We start from the raw sequence: 19,014 nt of genomic DNA on the forward strand, positions 1-19,014 counted from the left end.
TTTATTGCCGAATTACCGGCTTATAGAAAGAAAGACAATCATTTTAGGTATGCTTACGATACGCTGAAACGTTTTGAGTAAAAAAGAGAACAGAATATGCCAGCATGGGGCTTTTCAGTGTGAGCGTCGATTTTGCGGTTTTCAGCCGGCGAGGAGCTATATAAAGAATTATCGGCCATCAATATTAATTATTTGGTTTGTTGATGCGTTTACGTTTTACGAGGTGTAAAAATAAAAAGCTATAAGACGTGCGCCGTCGCACTTGCTATGTCTTCACGGAAGAACATGCCAAATTCAGTTTCGGAATTTTTCCTCTTTTCGTTAGTGACCGTCGTTAGTCGATTGGTGTGAATTTAGGGCAGTTTCAAGGCAAAACAAAATAAAACTTTGTGAATTAAAAATTCAGCTAGCTGCTAAACCGATAACAGCTACTGAATCAGATGTCTGTTCAGACATAACATCATTTGTAATACATCCGTCTCGTGCGAGGGAAAATTGCCAAAATAAAAGACTGAAAAGAGCGACTTCATATCGAAGTTTTACTCCATTTAGCCGGCTATTTTTAATCCTCTCGAAAACATTGCCGTTCGATAGGCGTCCTTTTGCGATTCGAGCCTACTTAGTATTTGTGACTCGTTGTGCAGCTTCGACTACATTATTAAAATATTTAAAGTTGACCAGTTATAGGGAAATGATTTATAGCATGTCTAATTTCAACTTCTCTACATTTGAAATCCGCCTGCCAGTGTGAAGTTAAAAATAGGAGAAACCTGTCGTTTCAGGTAAATCAAGATGTACGGGAAATAGGAATTCTTATCCGGTTAGAAACGAATTGTCGAAAGAAGGAAGGCGGAAGATGTTTTATTAAAATTAGCAAGAACCTCAACTGAAATGTGCCAATATTAACCACAACTATGACGCAGATTGTAAGCAGTACTTCCTGACAGCACGTTGAACCGGCTCCGCGTTATTTCATTTTTGTAACATAAGGGAGAAAGACAGCTTCGGGAATCTTTTAACATTTTTTCGAATGTAAGGGGGGGGGGGGGGGAGAGGAGAGATAGAGAGAGAGAGGAAAGCGTCGTCGTCAAGAATTCTCTGAACTCTGAAGTTCTATAAAAGCGTTGGACTGCGAATCTTCCCACATTTATTTATGACATTTACTTTGTTGAAAGGAATCCCTTAGGCAGCAGGCGGTGAATCTCAATGCCCTTCTATCCACAGCTGGGGTATTGAAGAGAACAACAACAGATCGACGCCTTGATAGAGATCCAAACCCAGAATTTCGTTTTTAGCTTTGAAATCTGTTTTCCTCGCTTTGAAAAAGTATTTACGAACTAAAATATTGGACGTGTTCGATCGTTAGTCGGCGAAATAACTGGCGTTGGTTGACCTATGCTACTCCCCCACGTGAACAGGTGTAAAAAGGTATTGCGTCACCTTTTATACAAGTTTTCCCGCCATGCTTGGTCACATGCTCGTGAGCATGCGTTTCAATACTTCAATTTGTCAACAAAACATTGAGGCGTTTCATTCATTGAACAGTTTTACCGGCGTTCATTCCAAAGTCCAACGTGGTCGAGTTAACTTGAAACGAATTCAACAGTTCAAACCTTATTCTGGTATTCACCGAAGAGAAATTTGAGAAGAAGTATAAACCGTAGTGGTCCCGTTTTCGTGAAGCAGAAGAAAAAATGCGTCTTCTGACGACCAAGGCTGTATGTTGGTGCGTGGCAGCCTGTCTTGTTTATATCACAACTACAGAGGCAGTTTCTGGTAAGTCTTTAGTAGAAAGCATTGAAACCACGTGCTGTGACAACAACTAACGCGAATCTGTTGAACAGAAACTTGTTGTAAACTTAGTTTTGTCAAAGAAGGAAAGTATTTTCTTGGAATACAAATCTTTTGACGCACTAAATCAGGAGTATTTTCTCTTGAAAATGTTGTCTGGCGCGGTGGCGCGTATTTTCTTGCAACGTACACATATTTTTATTTTATTCATTCGTTTTACTATATTTCAGTGCCAGTTTATATCAGATTTTATTTTGAAAGCCCAGTCGTTGTCTTATATTTTTTTTACTGCTATTTCGAACTTTTTTAAGCGAAATTAACGCGTGGTACTGAATTTTGGCGGCACTTTCATTGATGCGTACTACGTTATTTACTTTCTTTCGCTTTACTTTTCCGCCAATTTTATTAACCTAAGAATCCGAAAACTTTTAATTACGGAATTCGCCAGTCTAAAATTTTTCACTTGTACATTGCTAAAATTTGTACTTATGAATATTATTTCTTTGTCGGTTCGTCTTGAATGAGCAAAGAAAACTCGCCGTCGTGTTGGTGACGAAGTTCATTGATGATGACAATTTATTTTATGCAAATTTGAATAACAACGTGGGCGTCCCACGTATTTCATTGATGAGAGTGTTTCATCATTCTTTACCGTTAAGTAGGTCAATATTGTGTTCTCTCAAGTCCTATGCCGTATTCTGTGGCGTCCGGATTATTTTTATTCTTTTTCGCAAAGAACTCGTTAGTTGTAAACGCAGTAATCTCACAAAAGATGTGAGAAAACTAATGACAGAGCGTGTGAAAATTGTTAGCGCTCATTTTCAAAGGTGTGTTACATGTAAACTCAGCGTGCCGCTTTGTCCTTTTCGACATCCAATTAAAATCTTTGGAATATTTGATCGTCATGTGACAATAATATTTCTGAAGACCATCGTTTGAAATATTGGCGCAAAAGAGCGCAAATCGCGTCGCGTGAGCTTTCGTTACTCTAGAGATCGATATTAGCTTTATTCCATTTTCGACTCGTGCTTCGCTGAAAGCGAAAAATTCCTTCATCGTTAATTTTCATATAATTTCCCTCTGGTACTGCTTTAGGCAAAAACTTCCGCCACGTGTTTTAGTTTTCGAGCTGTCTGCTTTGAATGTTTAATCATTGAGGAAGTCGTTTCCCATGCATCTATCGAACTCGTGCTATTGCATCAGCCTTAGGGCTGCTGGCTATGACAGATTATAAACTAGTAAGGTCAAAGTCTTGTGAATTGTGGTTTTGATTCTTCTTTGTTTGACGGGTACCTGTGGATCTCCGATTGGCTTTGATAGAGGTTCTTTAGAACTCAGACATCAAAACATGATTGGAATGTTTGACTTTTCTCGAAATTTCGTGATGTGAAGCAGACGTATTGAATACTCGGCAGATATTTGACATTTAGCTCTTGAAAACCCCTGTTTGCCAGACTCCCAGGAAGAATTCATTCAGCTGTTCAAACACTGCTATTGAAGCTTCAAACAGCTTGAAAGAGATTCTTGGCGCTCAAAAGTCAGGTGTCGCAAAACCACAAAAATTTCCTTTCCAGTTCCCCGTGTGAAAGCCTTCGGTAGGTAAACTGAAAACGAGGCTTAAGTAAAATTGTTCCCATTCCACCACCGTGCTCATATTTTGTGTTTTGCATTATCAGGAAGTTCCAACAGCTCAGCACCTTATCCCTGTGCTGAAAATCAGTTTTCCTGTGCTAATCAAAAGTGCATTGTTGCTCGTTGGAAATGTGATGGAGAAGATGACTGTGGGGATAATTCTGATGAGGAAGGATGTCGTAAGTAAAACCACAATAAAACTGATTTTACTCCTTTCATGATCTGAGTAGCTTTTGTCCACAAAGCTGACAGAGAACAGCACATGTAACAAGCAAACAGCCGTTGTTACAAATTGAGGTTCTGTTCTCATTACTGGTATACAAGAAATAAAACAAAAACCAAACAATACACTTCAAGAAAACTGCTTGTGACCTGCAAACAAAGGAATACAATGCTTTTCCTTGAATTGTCCGCCCACTCTTCAACAGCATAGAGCACATGTTGAAGGCTATAATTTTGTTTACATATGTACTACAGTTTGACTATAATTCTAATATATTTTAACGGTTTTTAATTTGAAGTTCAAATAAAACCAACCACACAAACAAGAAAAATAAGTCACTGAGATATTTGTCTTGTAAGACTACGTATTTCCGTTTTTTTTTTTTTTTTTTTTTTTTAAAATAGCTCAAATATAATTAATGTGAATAATAGTACATTACTCTTTTCACTTGACTTAGTTAAACAGAAAAAGTAATGCTTAAATAATCTGCAAAGAATGGTTAGACATTGGTAATAACTATTTAAACTGTTAACCCATGCTTTCAAAATTAAAAAATTATTATTGTTTCATTTACAAACATGGGTACCTTCAAGGTACGCTTTGTTTCAAGTCGACAAAATGCGCAAGAAAAATCCAAAATTAAGTTTTGCCATTTGATGTTTGTATAGCTCCCCGGACCTGTCGTCAAGATCAGTTTCAGTGTCATAATGGACGGTGCATCTCACTGTCATGGAAGTGCGACAGAGATGATGATTGCTCAGATGGATCCGATGAACTTAATTGCAGTAAGTTGACGGATGATTTTTAGTTTTAAAAAATATAACAATTCCAGCCTTATTCTCCATTTACAGTCAAAGCTCTCGTAAGCGGACACCCTCGGGACGCGAAAAAAGTGTCCGTAACTGGAGCTGGCCGCTTACGAGAATGGTTCTTGTAAGCGACCACCAGAGGTGTAGGGGATAGATGGCCGCTTACGGGAGCTTGCCCAGCTAACAATAACCGGATGGATGTGGATGACGACAAAACAAGCACTGAAATATGGTCTTGTAATCACTGTAAAATCATTGTCACGAACGGCGATGTGAAGTTCATCAATAAAATAAGATACAGAGGTCGTTTGTAGGGTGTCCACTTATGGGAGCTTAAAAACAAAGAAAAAGTCTAAATCGTAATCTCTGCAAGTGTCCGCGGCCGCTTACGGGAATCTCCACTTACGAGAATGTGAAAATACAGACTTTGTATGGGAGTTAAAACAGGGTTTCAAACAAGGGGCCGTAAGTTAAAAGCTGTCCACTTACGAGAGTGTCAGTTAAGAGAGCTTCGACTGTACTTTTAAATATTGATATTTTGCATCATCAAGATTATTTATTATACTCTAATTTCTCATTAGATCGAAATATAACATGTGGTCCCAAAGAATTCAAATGCGGCAATGGCAAGTGTATCATGGCCCGCTGGAAATGTGATAGGCAGGATGACTGTGGTGACAATTCAGATGAGGCTCAGTGCGGTACCAGTGGACCAGGTATTTTAAGACCCATTATCTAACTATAAGTAGAGGTTACAAATTTTATTTTCATAAAGTCATATTTTTTATAAGTGTCTGACATCAGTTGAAGACCTTGTTTTCAGATCTAAATGGAAGGCACAGTGATCTAATGGTTAGCATGCTGGACTCCAGATCTAGTAGTCTGGGTTCGAGACCTGGCCAGGTTTTCTGGGTTCTAATCTTGGGCAAGACACTTAACTCTTAACACTTGCCTCTGTCTACTTAGGTATATTAATGGGCACTTAAACACTTAGGGCCGATTATTTAATAAACGAAGTTTAGACTGCGGCTAAGAAATTCGTGATCTAAATCGGGATTTAGCCTGCGATTCCAATTATTTAAACAACGTTTATCATAAGCCGCGTTTAGACGAAGTTTTACCGTTGACTTACAAACAATGGCAAGTTAGACCCGGCGGGCGCGGCGGGGCGGGGGGGGAGGGGGAGGCCCGAGCGGGGAGGCGGAGCCGCGGGCGGGAGAGGGGGGGGGCGGCCCGCGAGGGGCAGGGGCGAGCGGCGCGGGGGGGCGCCGGCGGGGCGGGGGCGGCGGGGGGGAGCCGCAGGGCCGGACCGCGGCGCACGGCGGAAAGGAGGACCGGGCAAGGAGACGCCCGGAAGGGCGAGCACAGAGGGAGGAATCAGGTAGACCTGCTCCTGAGTGGGTTTAAACGTCGTTTAACCGTTTATTTTCACTGATTCTAGCACGTTGCAGTTAACTTGTTTCTTGATTTGTATTTTTATGCGTTTCCTGAACCTCTGAGCTGGTTTAAAGAGATTTTTTTTGATTGCATTTTTTTCATTTCCTTTAAAAACACAAGTACAATTTCTTGAAAATATTTCGGCACAGCTCTATACAACATTATGTATGCAGTCCTTTTATAAAAAGAAAACAACGGCAAGACAATAGTGTTCCTTTAGGAGCAGCACGCATGCATGATGTCAAAACAATAGTTTCACTTGTTACTCGTTGTCTAAACGTAGTCTTCGTGAACTCCAGTTCATCGGCGTTCAAATAATACAATTTAGACTCTGGTTAGCCATGGTTTAGGGCGTCATCGTCTAAACCTCGATTTAGCCTCAAACAACATCTAACTTAGGCTTTGTTTAAATGATCGGCCCTTAAACTACTTAGTCTTCATAAGGTGAAGGTGACCACTTAATCTTCATAAGGTCTACTTTGTCCAAGTTAAGAAATCAGATGTAAACTTGGTACAGTGTAGAGAATTCCATACATCAAGTGAGATAAATTTTGTCACCTATATAGCACCAGCTAACTTATGTACCAGTGTTTAAGAGGGACACTGAATACGTTGATGTGCAAATCACTAATTCAAGTATGGTATTATTTTTTTCATTAGGGACAACCTGTTCACCCAGTGACTTTTCTTGCACCAATGGCCACTGTGTGTCCAGTTCGTGGGTATGTGATGGTGATGATGACTGTGGAGATGGATCAGATGAAAAGCCAGAACAATGCAGTAAGTTACAGATTTCTTGCAATTTAAGTTTTAGTTTTAAAATCAACATTCATGAAGACAAAATATTGTAAGTTGTATTTATTTTGTGGTTGGTGGCAAAATCGCCAGCTGTCATTACATTTGAAAGGGCTGTACGAAGTTGCATTAGTCAGTTTAATTAGCAGTATATCTGTGAGCCTAAGTGTTCTTACAAGCGGCCTACCAAGGGACAAATTAAAGTGACAAAATAAATGACTTGACTCTGAATACTGGCGACACAGGAACATTTTAACAATGACAAGCGACATCATTACAGCACTGAAATGTGACAGCGACACAATTCGACAGCAACACAATAGGGAGAAAAACGACAGCGACATTTACAGCTGTTAGCTAAGCGACATCGATTCTCAGAAACATGTGACATTGGGATACGGCTACCCCCCTTGGAATTCTTGTTCGTTTGATTCTGCTTGTTGTATGGTTAAAAAATACTAATTTCTGTCCATGGTCTGTAGCTTCCAAGACCTGCAGTTCAAACCAGTTTACTTGTGGAAATCAGCAATGCATTCCACTGCGCTGGAAATGTGATGGAGACAATGACTGTCCAGATCAGTCAGATGAAGCTGGTTGTGTGAATGTGACACCTCGTCCATCCACTTGCTCAGCAAAAATGTTCCACTGTGCTGATGGAAACTGCATCCAAGGTCACTGGCGATGTGATGGAGAGGATGATTGCCCTGATGGATCTGATGAGATAGGATGCCGTAAGTATAGAGATAAAATATTTGTTTGCTTGTTTATTTATTAATAAGAATAGGCTAGAAATAGACTGTTAAACAAGAATGTTTTCTTGCATCTTTGAATTTCCCGGGTCAGAGGTAGCTTGTAATTAGTACATGTTTCTAGGTTTCTTTCTTCTTTTTCTTCTCCTCCTCCTCCCCTCCTCTTCCGCCTTGCTGCTTTCTTGACAGCAGTCCATGTCACATATTCTTGTCTTTCAAACTTGGCCATACAACTCTGCCTCCGTGTCTGCATGGGCCTTGCTCTCGTTTGCCTTCCCTTTGGTTTCCATTCAAGAGCTGTCTTGGCTAATAGAAATTATGTAAATAAGAAAACAGCATAAGATTTTTTGGGTGGCATAAATCTGATTTAACTGATAAGTTGCATGTTTTTTATTTTATTTAGCAATCGGTAACTGCACCAGTGACCAGTTTTCATGTCATGGTGGAGGCTGTGTACCAATCTCCAAGAAATGTGATGGGACACGAGATTGTGATGATGGGTCAGATGAGACTTCTTGTGGTAAGTGCTCAGTTGTTGTAAGGAATTAACAGTAATATTCTATGTTTTATGTGTTTATACAGCTATTTCAATAAACGTTGTTGGGTCAAAGCTTAAAGCTAAAAGGCAATACCGTATGGCGTTCTGGGTATTCACTACAAATTTGCATATAATCTTCATTAAATGCACAAATTTGTATTTCGCACGTGAAGAATTCACGAGTTTGTTTTTCTTCTCAGGAGGCCTTTCTGTAGCTTTACTTTTAGTGTCGCTTAACTCTGACTTTTGAAATCATTCTAAAATTCAGTGTGGCTAAAAGCACCTTGTTTCACATGTCTGAAGAGAAAGAAAACGTGCAAATTCGCGTTTGTCATGTCACTATATATTTTAGTATTCAGCACGCGCAGTTGCTCTCTTCTTCTACCCATACTGCCTTTCAGTCTTGTCTTTTAGCTTTGATCCGGACAACGTTAACTGAAATAGCTGTATGCACAATCTCAAAAGGAACTTATTGTAAAAGTACACTCAGCTTAGTTATGTTCATCTGCTTTATTATTCCACTATTACGCCATTTTACCGTATTAGGTCAAGACAACCCACAAATTAATATGAACTGCTAATACTGTACAACAGGGCAAAAATATGGACAGAAAGCACACCAACAAAATGGCTGGATTAAACAATCCAATCTTTGACTTGACATGTTTATGTCCTCTAGGCCTGAAATAATAGTGGAAAAAAAAAATATTATGCAACTCGCAAAATATCAATACGTATTATATGTTAACGCATTGAATAAGGTACCAGTGTATGTATATATCTGATTTAATTTTAATTTTTTATGTTATTATTTGAAAAGTTACATGTACAGATGATCAATTCAAGTGTGGGAGCACATCAGAATGCATTGATAAAAGTAAACTCTGCAATGGGAAAAGAGACTGTACAAATGGAGAGGATGAAGAACAAAATTGCAGTAAGTTACATAATGTACACATATATATATATGCGTCATACAACAATAGTTAGTAGAGTAAGTATATGTTTTTAACCAGTTATTCGTGAAAATGTTATCTTCTTAGCAAATGATTTTCACTAGTTATCTCTATAAACAAGCAGTGTATTTCATAGTGTGGTTAAATTAAGATTCCCAAGTGTAGTCGTCGTCCAAGGGCCTGCGAGGAGGTCTGCTAATCCTGCTTGACTTTTTGTGTGACATAACAAAGACTTAGCTAACGAGAAGGAAATAAAACTCAAACGAGAAGCGAAAGGATTCGACTAGTGAAGGGCAAGATCCGTCTAACAGCGAGCACGAGGAATATGAAATCCGAGCGTACGGAGAATGAAATGACGCAACACGACTAACAATAATTAACTAGTTTTAGCTAATGCTAACAACATTCAAATTGTAATCTATTTGTGTATTCTTTCAGATATTAATGAATGTTTGGATCATAATGGCCACTGCCAACATATTTGTACCGATCTAACACTTGGTTACAAATGCTCCTGTCACACTGGCTTCGTCCTGGCTGAAAACAAGAGAACATGCGATGGTAGGGCACTTTAAATGATTTAATTTGTTGAAAGCTATAAATACCCCCCATGAAACTTTTTTATGTAAAACCCCATTCCTCCTCAGAATTTCTAATGATCATCCTTGGGGTAGGTATGGTACTTCCTGGAAGAGCCTAATGGGAGGCATGGTGATGCAGTGGTTAGCATGCTGGACTCTAGATTGAGTGGTCTGGGTTCAAGCCCTGGCCGGGTCATTGTGTTGTGTTCCTGAGCAAGACACTTTACCCCGGGGGGGGGGGGGGGGGCTTTTTTAGGGGGGGGGGGTTTTGGGGTTTTTTTTTGAAAAAAAAAAAATTTTTTTTTTTTTTTTTTTTTTTTGCCCCTTTTTTTTTTTTTATTATCCCCCACCCCCCCCCCCTAGCCCCCCCCCCCACTTTACTCTCATAATGCCTCTCTCCACCCAGCAAAATAAGGCTGGGGGATAACTGGCTACGAAAGACTAGCATCCCATCTAGGGCGGAGTACAAAATTAATACTCCTAGTCACTTATTGCTACAGAAACTGGGATAACCTCCAGCAGTATGAGCCACTAGGCTGGATCAGAGACTCACCTTTACTACCTAAAAACCTAGGTATGTTACAGTCAAAGCGGAGGCAAGCTCTGATACTAGTAAGCTTTCAGCACAAATATCCGTAGTTCCTAGCGATCAGACTTGCCTTATTCTAAAAATATGTGTGTGACACAGTAATAACTTTTTCAGATATCAATGAATGTGACGTGTATGGACAGTGCACTCAACTTTGTACCAACACGAAGGGGAGCTACAAGTGTGGTTGTAAGCCAGGCTATGGTTTGGAGCCAGATAAAAAGACATGCAAGGCTTTAGGTAATGCTTTTAACATTTATATTAGTCTTAGAGTTTTCTTCTCAAATAAAGCTCTTGAAGTTTGGAGGTCAGGAACTCTCTTTTAACAGACACCTCTATAAGATGGAAACCTGGTGCTGGCGCCATCATTGCCGTTTTCAGTCATTTTACTGTAAATAAACTCCCTTTAAGATGGAAACCTCTCTATGACAGACAGCTGGAGTTGGTCCCGACTGTGTCCGTTTTAGAGAGAGTTGACTGTACTGGGCATTATATTTACATCCTTGTATGAAACAGTTACATCAATTGAATTTGCTTTTTTTCCCCTACACAGAAAATACACCATACCTGCTCTTTTCAACACAACACAGCATTCGTAAACTAGCCTTGGATGCTAGCTCTCATGAATACACAGACATTGTTGCTGGTCAGAAAGGAATTGTGGCTCTTGACTATGACTACTACAACAACTATGTGTACTGGACAGATGTGAGAGATGAGAAGATTTGCCGTGCCCACATTCCCAGCCCAGGATCAGCTGCAGGTAATTGGCAACAATGACCTTGATTACATATACCTTACTGTCCTTTATAAGCATGGTACCATTCAGGTTTTATCCTGATGATGACAAACATGTCGAAAATGTTTGGTTCATTTTAATTGTTTTTATCTATTTTTTAGCCTTGTATATACCATTTTTATCCTTTTAGCAAATATCATGTCATTCAGGTTTTAGTTGGAACAGAATCTGATGGCCAGATATAGAGAACAGGGGGATTAAGGCGGGGGGCAACTCTAACAGGAGATGTTTGGTGGCTAAGTTTATCTGTGAAATTCGCAGAGATGCTCAAAGTGTGTTTGTGGTATAGCTGCCCAGCCAACAGCTGGCAATCCTGCTTTCCAGACTGTTATAAAAATCCAGACAAGTTCTGTTATAATAATTCCAAACAACACTTAACGTCTGTTACTGTTTCCTTCGCCTTTTATACTGTAGAGGGTAATGGTAATGTCCAGGATTTTAAAACTGTCCAGTCACTCACTGAAAGGCAGATTTCTTTTGTGCATTTGTTCAGATGTGGTGGATATTTTTGATCTACCATTTGCATGATGTACATGTACAGAGCACACACCAGGGTGTTCATTAGGCATTGGAGATCGGAGAATTCTCCTTCTACTACGTAGAATTCTCCGGCTAAATTTCAAAGGCCTGTAACTCATTTTTATAAAGATGGGGAACCTTTAAAAATCATTCTCCGGTTTTTTTACACTATTCTTCAGCTATTACAATTCTAAATGAAACTGACAAATACTTAATTTCAATGTGTCATTAATTTTATTGTAGCTGGTTGCGATGAGATTGTATCTCGTGTGCACACCCCTGACGGCATTGCTATTGACTGGGTCGCCAAAAAAATGTACTGGACAGATGGAGGCTACAACATGATCGAGGTGGCAGAACTTGATGGCTCAAATAGACTCACGCTTTTTAATTCTGGACTAGATGAACCCAGAGCCATTGTTGTGGATCCATTTTACGGGTATGTTATAATAGTATTATTGATAATAATAACAGGACAGAAATTTGTTGCAAATGCTGTTACAGTGCATCATGAATTTGATTGTTTTTCCATGCTTATTACATGTTACTAAACAGGCTGCAAGTCAAGGGTTTTTTTAATATTGACTGATTCTTTGCTATGAATACAGATTATTCAGAGTTTTGGAATCTGTTTTTCACGCCTGCAAAAACATATACATTTCTCCCGGGGGGGGGGGGGGGATGATCGAATGGAAGCAAAACTCAGAACCCCAAAAAATCCCTGGACCAAAAATAACCCCCCCCCCCCCCCCAAAAAAAAAAAATCCCTTGTCAAATTACCCCTAAATTGCCAGGAGGGGCAATAATATAACACAGAGAAAACCATAAAAAATTTAATGCTCGTGTTTGTTTATTCATCATACCATAAATACACCAAGGCCGCGCCAAGGCACTTTAGTTTGTTTTTAATACCGAAAAAAAATCCCCTATTTAAATCAAGTCGCCCAAAAAAAAACTCCTGGAATCGAAAATTTCGAACCCAAAAAAGTCCTTCGATCATCCCCGTCATTTACAAGCCGGAGTACCCCCCCCCCCCCCGGGACATTTCTACATTATCTCGTACAAATAGTAAGCTTGAAAATATTATGAGAAAAAGAGATAAGATGTCAGCTGCTCATGGATATCAAGAGTATATCACAATATTACTGATAACAGTTCCCTTATGTTTTCTATGTTATGTAACTAGGAACCTGTTTTGGACCGACTGGGGTGACAACCCAAGGATTGAAACAGCAGGCATGGATGGAGACCCTGCAACAAGACAAGTGATTGTGTCTGATGGGATTGGCTGGGCAAATGGGATGGCAATTGATTATACACTGAAAAGGCTATATTGGGCTGATGCTAGGTAAGTTTTAAAGTTTTTTGTTGTTGACACAATGAAAAAAAAAAGATTCTGATTAGGTATTTTGAGCTCCAAGTTGCATGGTCATGTCAACAAATGAAGAAAATTATTTGGCAAAAGGATTTACCATTTCAAAGTATTTTCTGAACAAAGAGGTGAAGGATTATCTGGATGAGTTACCAAGAAGAAATATCAAAGGATTTGGAGATAATAAGGGGTCTGTATTCCACACGGGGCTCTGAGCCTTTTTATTTTCCAGTCACTCTGGTGGGCTTATTTCTCAAAAGAGTCACCCCTTAGAGCCCGGGGGGAAGGGGAGGTACTTCCCCAAAATACCTACACTGGTATGTGCTGCCCAATGGGGTTGTGATTTGGGTCTCCAGATCTAGAATGGGAGCAAGGTATGATATTTCGAATACACAAAAGTTTCAAATTATCAGCACCCAAAATGGGGTTTTAAAAAATTGACTTTTTCTAGAACAGGCTAGGGTATCATTTTGAATTTAAATTCTTTTTCACGGGTGCTACTTTGGAGGCCTGGGCAGCACCCACCCAAAATATACCTGAATATTCACCCCCCCCCCCCCCTCCCCATGCCTAAGAAGTTCTTTCTTTTCATTCAAACATGAAGGCAAGAGTCGCAAGAAAGGAATGGTCAGATGTTCTGTGTGACATTATTGATCAGATGCCATAATCAGTGCATTTTTCTCTTGATGCTTTTGCCATGCACTCAAACAGTTTCTATTTTTCTTTTAGGCTAAAGCAGATTGGGTCCTGTAAGTATGATGGTTCTGACCAACGTGTCATTGCCAGCATCATGCCCTATCATCCTTTTGGGCTGGGTGTGTTTGAGAACCACGTGTACTTCACAGATTGGTACAAGTATGGCAAGGGAATCAGAAAGCTAAACAAATTCACTGGTGGGGATCGACAGAAGGTTAAGCCAACCCTGTGGTCTCACATGGACATTAAGGTGTATCATCCCCTTCGTCAGCCAAATGGTGAGTAATTTGGCAGTGATACAAGCTGTTGTCTTTATGTTTGTCTGCAGGGCTCAGAAAAAGTCGTCTGGTCAGCTGGGAATGGTATATTTCCTGTTGAGCAAGCAACTTTTCAGAAACAAATAAATATTGTTGCTGTGTGGCACTTTGGATTGCAGTCACTTCAAACAAAGTTTTAAAAAAGTGCTTTAATTTGTTCCTATTTCAAAAGGGAACATTTCCGGAATAACCCTTTCATCACTAGTCGCAAATGGTTGTTCAATGGCTTATTACCACCATTTGCAACTGATGAAGGGGTTATTCCTGGAATGTCGCCCTTTGAAATAAGAACAAAAATAACGTTTCCTGCTCACTTGCCCCAAGCTGGCGGCTGATTAAAATATGATTTTAAAACAAAAAAATTAAACTTAGACAAGCACTTTATTACTGCCATGGACAAGCAAAATATCATAGTGGAATGCAATTTTTTTTAAGCCCTGTAATTGTGAATACCTTTAAGTCCTGTTGCTCTCAAATTTTTGGAGAATCCCCCCCCCCCTGCTCCCCTCTCCTGAGGTGTTATTCATAATGTAGCTCCTCTAACTAGTCTTGTATTTCAATAAAAATGTTGTCAAGGTTCATGAATGTTCAGAGTATCATTTTGCTTAAATACAAGGCTGTGGTAGTGCCAAGCACACTATTTTATTAAAATGTCAGTTTTATCAACATTCATTGATGAGATATTCTATATTCTCCTGTTTAAGCCACAAACCCATGTAAAGTGAACAATGGTGGATGCAGCCACCTGTGCTTATTAGCCAGAATTAGCCAGAAGTCTCATACATGCCGCTGCCCCAATGGGATGAACATGACTGCTGATGGTAAGACATGCACAGGAACCCCAATCACAGGACAACCAACTCCAAAACCAGCCACACAGGCGTCAACTGCTGCAGTAACAGGTCAAGTGTCCACAAAAGTAACTCCAGCTCCTAAAACCACAGCAAACGTTACTCCAGGTTCTACCAGATCCAACATACCTGTGTCCAAGCCTTCTAAAGCACCATCAGCATCCATACCTGTGTCCAAGCCATCTACCACAAAGAGCTCAAACAATTTTAACACAACTGAGGGAAATGTGGATTTCAGAAAAGGTGAGTGTTCACAATTAGCCTGTGGTGCTGATGTGACTGGTTTTATTATTTATACTAGGCAGCCCTTAGACATGAGTGCTCTGATAGGTTACCTGATAATGGGCTATCAGCTCATATCCAGTGGGTAGACAGATCATGGAAGATCATGCAAGATAAAAAATTAATGAGATAATCTGTTATGGGTGTTAAATGGTAAATGCGAGACTTTGCGAGACGGCAAGACTGATATCTTTTCTGCAAGCCCGAGACCTTAATAGCCTTACAGAAGAAATTGAGACTGCAAGAAGGCATCAAAGAAAAATTTGAGACGAGGAGACCCGTGAAATTTGGCTAAAATTCTGCGAGACTCACCTTTTTTGAATGACCATTCACCACCCCTTTTGTTGGTGGGGTATAATTTTTTGCACTATTGAGAGGTCTTATACAAAAAAGGCATGATTTCACATACTAAATTGCATTTTCCTGAATTGAAAGACTGACAATGAGTATTGTGATTGGTTTTCAGCAGATGAGTCAGAGAAGCAAGGTCTTTCTGGTGGAGTGATAGCTGGTATAATTATTGTCGTTGTCCTGGTCATCATCCTTATTGCCGTTGCCACTTGGTATGTGCGCAGCCGCTCTCGCCACTACCGTGGGACCAGTATCAGCTACTACAAAGACATGCAAACTAAGCCTCTTGAGGAAGACTTTGATGACGACGAGACGACTAAAGTGTTTGATGACAGAGGATCTCGTGAAAAGGTTGAATTTGCCTAAAACATGTTTACACTGTACTTTTTGCTGATGTAATTTATATGTAATTTATTTAACACCTTAAGAATCTTAAGATTTCTGCTGAGCCTTCTTTTTGTGCATCAGTGACCCATCCAACATGAGTGTCTTAGTGTGATTGTACTGTACAAGACATCTTTTCTCTTAGTGTCAGCTACTTTACATAAAAATTAAACCAAAAAAACACCAGGAGTGCATGATTTTAGTATTAGAGCACTCTAAATTAAAATTATTTTGTAAGAGATCTATTTATCATTCTCGAAATACAAGGTTTGTTATGATATTTTCTTAATGTATTGTTATATATAATTAAGAGCGTTGTGTTAACGAATTCATCGGATAACCAAAGATAACGCTTATTGATGGTGTCGTTAAAATATGTTACATATCTTGAATATCTTTTCCAAAACATAGTATTGGTGAAGACATATGTTGAGTTATAAACAGGTTATTTATCTGTTGTTATTATTATTAAATTAATTATTTTAAAAGCAACTATGCTAAAGTGACATGCCAATTGAGGTAATCAGATGATCTATTATTTAAACATTTGACAGCTAATTGAGGCTTCAACACGATTGTTTTCCTCAAGCTGTTTCAGTGGAGTGTAGTTTATGTTATAAACATGATACATGACTCCCAAGTTTTTGCAGCAAGTGCCCAGTGAAGAAGAAATGTTTTTTTTTTCTCTTCCTGGTCTTTGCCTTCTCTTTAGTGAGAGATATCAATAGTCAACTGCATAAATGGTACCCAGGTATTAACGTATAAACGTATAAAGTCGGCAGCTGGGCGTCCAAGCAGTGACAAATCGGATGTGACACATGAAATTTCATATACATAATATGGATATTTATATTACGGAAATGACGAAATGTTGTAAATACCGTGTACATATTATCAGGCGTAAAACTGTTGTAATTAACACAAAATAACACCAGCTAGACTGGTGTTAAAAATTATTTAACTACAGAGATTGAAAATTGTATACATCTTCTTATGTTAGAGTTGAGTTTGTTCCCAGAAAGTTTCGAAAAGTTTGCGAATGTTGGGTTAAATATTAGTTAATTTATTTCCTAGCTTTTTGTAAAAGATACCTGAGCTGGTTTCGGTGTCAATTGTATTTTTCTACCCTTATTCTATAATTCTATAATTAAGCTGAGTGTTGTGCAGGCACAACATTTAGTGCATAAATTGCTGAGCATTTTTGTTGCAAATCCAAAATAAATACAGTTGAAATCTCCCATATAGGGACATGTTTTACGAATATAGTCACCTTACAAAAGGCTACAAATTCGATACAAATGTAGTGTGTGCGAGCACCACGAAAAATTGTCCCTTTATGGGAGTTGTCAATAGGTTTACCATGAAAAAAAATTAACGAAAAAATTATAAAATATTCAAGCGCCAGTGCAGTGTAAGAATTTGTCTAAATTTGTTTCAGCATTTGGTCAGAAATTTGAGCTTATGACAAGGGAAACTCAGTAAGAAGATGTGTGCAAAGCAATTTTTTTTGGTTCACATTTGTAATCGTTAATGTAAACTTCATATTACTATAAAACTAGACATTACAAGGCCAGCATTATTCGTTATGGATTTTTTCCTCATCACCAAGATTTCGGAAAACACTTCTTTATGATTTCACTTTTTTAATTCTCACGATGAAAAAGAGATCAGACTAGTTCCGCATCAATCAGATTTTGACGTGGAGGAAACAATCGAACGAACTAAACCTTCCAGGAAGTTGTATGTCAAAAGTTGTAGTTCTTCTTGCTTGATAATTGTTAAGAAAATGCCAATTATCCGCAGTAGATTTCATTGCTGAGTTAGGTTCGTTTTCTTTGGTCAGACTTGGGAGGTATATTCATTCTGCACTCTGTTTCGTTGAAAATAAAGGACGAGAACTAAATACTCTGAAGTAATGCTCATGTATAGTCAAGTACAACACAGTAAATAAGCAAGCGTGTAAAAAGTTATTGTTACTTGCTTCTTGAATAGAGTAGTTGGCTTTGCGACAGTTGTGTTACCTAATCCTAGAATTTAAGTTTATGATATCTTGCCAATCATGACAATATTACAGAGAACGCAGTGAGCCAATCACAACACGCTGCAAAACATGCAACCGGCGCCAAGCGCGGGAAAACGCACTTAACCACGTCACGACTGGTTTTGGTTGTGCCTTCTGATTGGCTAAAAAATCAGTGCAAGTTTGCTGTGATTGGTTGGAACGACAAGACAGTATATAACGATGTTTCACAGTGAAACTAAAGCGTATAAATAGACCTTATGCAAATATGGCTGCTGTTGTTTTCTGTTTGGTCATGTTTCCAAAAACGCTGATGTTGACACTTGAAAACAAATGATATTATATGCTATTCTGAGAAATTTCAGTGTTTGGTTTGAAGGCTGTGAGTTTGTGACCCATTTCAGAAATTTGTATCGAAAAAGCCATCCTGGCCTGCCTATAGTGTCGTTTTTATGTTTTTGGTAATACGTATGTCCCTGTAATTTCGCAATAGATAGCAATATATCCTTAAAACTCCATACACGAATTCATTTTGACTTGTTCTTTAGGTAAAGATACTTGATTCTGTGGAAAAATGTTTCTTCTGGGGGCCAAAAATTAACAGCGGCCATATTTGCGTTGGGCATATTCTCGTGAAGTGTAAGCGTATAATAGTGTAATTATATAGCTGGTCAGTGCTACCATTGAAATCATTGTAATCCTTCATTTTATTTTCAGTATCTCGTATACTAACTATTAGAGTGATTTCATTTAACCCGTGAAACAATATCTTACAGTTTGTGCATAATAGTCGAACGGAAACAAAAGAAAACAATGGAATTTGTGTCTAATAGTATCTGAAAGTGTAATAACTATTTCACGGGTTAATTGAAACCACTCTAACATAAGTTTCACCCTTTTTAAGTTGTTACTTAACCCGTGAAAGAGATTTAAGAGTAATACGATTACATTTTTTTTTTTCATTTCGATTTGTTCGTTTGTAGCCTGCGTAGCAGGCGCCGTAGAGTTTACGCGCTAAAAACTACACAGACGCCTGCTACGCAGGCTAGTTCGTTTGGGTCTAAATAGACACGGACTTTGATGTTATTTCACGGGTTACGTAACTTCGTTCTCAAGGGGTGCGCCTAAATTTGGATAAAATAGTCAAAACTTTGGAAATAAGAAATAACCTGCTTTGTATATTTGCATAAAATAAACCAATAAACATCTTCGTTGAATATTGAAGTTAGTCCACTTTAATGTACTATTCCTTTGATATAAACGCGATTCACCTCAACCGCTAAAGCCCAGCCGACGTGTTTTGTTTTAGAGTTGCAAAGCAGC

The 19,014-nt window shown here is 38.9% G+C and overlaps 1 protein-coding gene across 3 annotated transcripts; it reads left to right on the forward strand.

The window, feature by feature from the left end:
- The first annotated feature begins 1,061 nt into the window (after positions 1 to 1,061).
- Positions 1,062 to 18,915, forward strand: LOC144644397 (uncharacterized). 3 transcript variants are annotated; one of them, XR_013569101.1, is made up of 17 exons: positions 1,063 to 1,776; positions 3,468 to 3,602; positions 4,315 to 4,431; positions 5,037 to 5,171; positions 6,553 to 6,672; positions 7,170 to 7,418; positions 7,840 to 7,956; positions 8,795 to 8,911; positions 9,369 to 9,491; positions 10,215 to 10,340; positions 10,654 to 10,863; positions 11,662 to 11,857; positions 12,605 to 12,766; positions 13,520 to 13,764; positions 14,508 to 14,897; positions 15,403 to 18,662; positions 18,741 to 18,915. XR_013569101.1 is itself a non-coding variant. In XM_078503876.1 (16 exons), exons 1-16 carry the CDS (start codon positions 1,695 to 1,697, stop codon positions 15,651 to 15,653), a joined length of 2,772 nt encoding a protein of 923 aa, XP_078360002.1. In that variant the 5' UTR covers positions 1,062 to 1,694; the 3' UTR covers positions 15,654 to 18,915. The 3 variants fall into 3 exon arrangements, 2 of the variants coding, with proteins under 2 accessions (XP_078360002.1, XP_078360000.1); XM_078503876.1 differs by having other exon boundaries at positions 1,062 to 1,776; positions 15,406 to 18,915; XM_078503874.1 differs by having other exon boundaries at positions 15,403 to 18,915.
- Positions 18,916 to 19,014: the final 99 nt, after the last annotated feature.

This window comes from Oculina patagonica, chromosome 2, assembly GCF_052425735.1.
Source record: "Oculina patagonica isolate OP01 chromosome 2, crgOcupat, whole genome shotgun sequence".
In the NCBI taxonomy this organism is placed as follows: domain Eukaryota; kingdom Metazoa; phylum Cnidaria; class Anthozoa; order Scleractinia; family Oculinidae; genus Oculina; species Oculina patagonica.